The sequence below is a fragment of the Rhea americana genome, unplaced genomic scaffold (genome assembly GCF_003343005.1).
Source record: "Rhea americana isolate MKP2758 unplaced genomic scaffold, rheAme1 scaffold_234, whole genome shotgun sequence".
Lineage (NCBI taxonomy): Eukaryota > Metazoa > Chordata > Aves > Rheiformes > Rheidae > Rhea > Rhea americana.
Window position 1 is genome coordinate 1,342,829 of NW_028186351.1, and position 2,378 is coordinate 1,345,206.

Consider the following 2,378-nt stretch of genomic DNA (forward strand, 5'->3'; position numbering starts at 1 on the left):
GAGGGAGGAAGAGGAAGGGGGAGAGGGAGGAAGAGGAAGGGGGAGGGAGGGAGAGGAAAGAGGGAGGGAAGAAGAGGAAAGCGGAGGGAGGAAGAGGAAAGGGGGAGGAAGAGGAAAGCAGAGGGAGGAAGAGGAAAGGAGAGATGGACGAAGCAAGAGGGAGAGGAGGAGGAGAGGAGGGAGGGAGGAAGGCAGGAAGAGGCAGAAGGCGGCAGGGAGGGAGGAAGGAGAAAAGGGAGACGGGCAGGTGGGAGGAAGGACGAAAGCGGGAGAAAGGAGACGGCAAAAAGGGAGGAGGAAGGGGGAGAGCGGGCGGCGGAGGAGGAGGAGGAGGAGGAGGAGGAAGGGGGGGCGCGGGGCGGCCTTACCTGGGACAAGCGCCCCACCTCCAGGTAGAAGCAGATGATGAAGGCGTTCCAGCCGACCCACAGCACGAGCCAGCCCGCGTACTGCCCGAGAGCGAGCCCGCTCAGGCGCCCCGCCCCGGCGGACGGACGGACGGACGGAACGCCCGGGGGCACCCCGCGGCGCGCGGACAGACGGACGGACGGATGGATGGACGGAACGCCCCGGGATGCCTCGCGGGAGGGGGTGGATGGACCGACGGACGGACACACGGACCGTCGAGGGGAGCCCCATGGGGCACAGATAGATGGACACACGGACTGTCCGGGGGAGTCCCGCAGGGGATGGACGGATGGATGGACAGACAGTGCTGCACAGGGGACGGATGGACTGACAGCCCGGGGGGCCCTGCAGGGATGGACGGACAGACCGACTACTTAGGGGTATCCTGCAGGGGACAGATGGACAGACGGACAGGCAGACGGACCACCCAGGGGCACCCCACAGGGCACGGATAGATGGACAGACGGCCAGCCCAGAGGTGCCCCGCAGCAGACAGATGGACGGATGGCCCAGGGATGCTCCATGGTGGGGGTGGTGGGGACGGGACAACCGGCTGGACCACCCAGGGACACCCCGCGGGGCACAGATAGACAGACAGATGAACCACCCAGAGGTGCCCCGCAGGGGATGGACGGACAGACAGCCCAGGGGCGCCCCCACGGTGAGGGTGGCAGGGACGGGACAACCGGCTGGACCACCCAGGGGCACCCGGCGGAAGGGACAGACGGACCCACTTGACTGCTTAGAGGTGCCCAGTTGGGAGGGGGTGGGGAGGGACAGACAGACGGACAGCCACCTGGGCGCACCCCGCAGGCGACAGACGGACGGACGGACGAGAGGGCGGGGCCACCTACCACGATGAGGTATCTGGACCTGTACTGGACGGTGCCGAAGATGCCCAGGATGACGGCCATGATGTGCACGAAGTTGGCCAGGATGGGCGCCCACTGGTAGCCCAGGAAGTCGAAGACCTGCCGCTGCAGCGCCGCGACCTGCCGGCCCACAGAGCACGGCCCCTCCCCTTAATACGTATCTTTTTTAATGGATATTTAGTGTGTGTATATATATATGTGTGTATATATATATATATGCAAAAAAAAAAAAAAAAAAAAATCCCAGTGCAACCATCCAGCCCGGCCTAAATATATCAGCGCAAGAACTCAGCGGCGGCGACGGAGATTTTTGCATTTTGCCAAATTGGCCTTTCCCCGGCGTTTCGCCCGCGGGAAGCTTTCCTGCAGGTTAAACTTTTTATTTTACTTTTTTTTCCCCCCCCACTGTATGGGCAGCAGCGGCTCTTTGGGTGGAAAACGTCCCCTTTTCGTGAACGGAAAGGGTTTTGTTTCTTTTCTTTTTTCTTTTATTAATTTATATTCTTCTAGTTTCTTTATTATTTTATTTTTCCGATTCTTTTTATTTTAGTTTATTTTTCCAGTTCCCTTTTTTTTTTCCCTTCATTTTCTTTTTCCCTTTACATTTCCTCGGGGGAATATCAGAAGGCAAAATCCGCCCTCCGCCGCGGCGGCGGCTTTGTTAAAACCCCGCCAAGCGCGACGGCAGGATCCGAACGTCCCCCGGCGACGGGAAAACGGGGAAAGGGCAATTTTGGGGTTGGGGGAAAAAAAATAAAAATAAAAATACGCTCCCGTTTCGCTCGCCTCCGTCCTCGAGCAGCAGCGGGAAGCTCCTCTCCTCCCGCGGGGCTGACGGGACGCTCAGCTCGCGGAGCGGAGGCCGGATGTTCGGAGCGTCCCGGCTCCGGGACGTTTTCTTTGCATCTCTCGTTTCGATCCCATGGGGGGAAAATAATAATAATAATAATAATAATAATAATAATAATAATAGTAACCCAGGGCCAGAGCTTCCCGGAGGGTCAAGGTCTGGATGAAGCTCTCCCGGTCTCCATCCAAATCCCACGCGGATCCCGAAAGCGGCTCCTGCAGCCCGGAGGGGGAAATCTGAGGCATTTG

General features: G+C 59.1%; 1 protein-coding gene across 1 annotated transcript in view; it reads right to left on the reverse strand.

Annotated features, from left to right (window-relative positions):
- Positions 1 to 2,378, reverse strand: part of NKAIN1 (sodium/potassium transporting ATPase interacting 1) — a 10,077-nt gene that overhangs the window by 2,834 nt on the left and 4,865 nt on the right. The window contains exons 2-3 of the mRNA XM_085306228.1: positions 1,263 to 1,429; positions 369 to 449 (exon numbers count right to left, since the gene is read on the reverse strand). Of these exons, the coding sequence (XP_085162354.1) occupies positions 369 to 449; positions 1,263 to 1,429 (248 nt within the window). The remainder of the gene's footprint in view (positions 1 to 368; positions 450 to 1,262; positions 1,430 to 2,378) is intronic.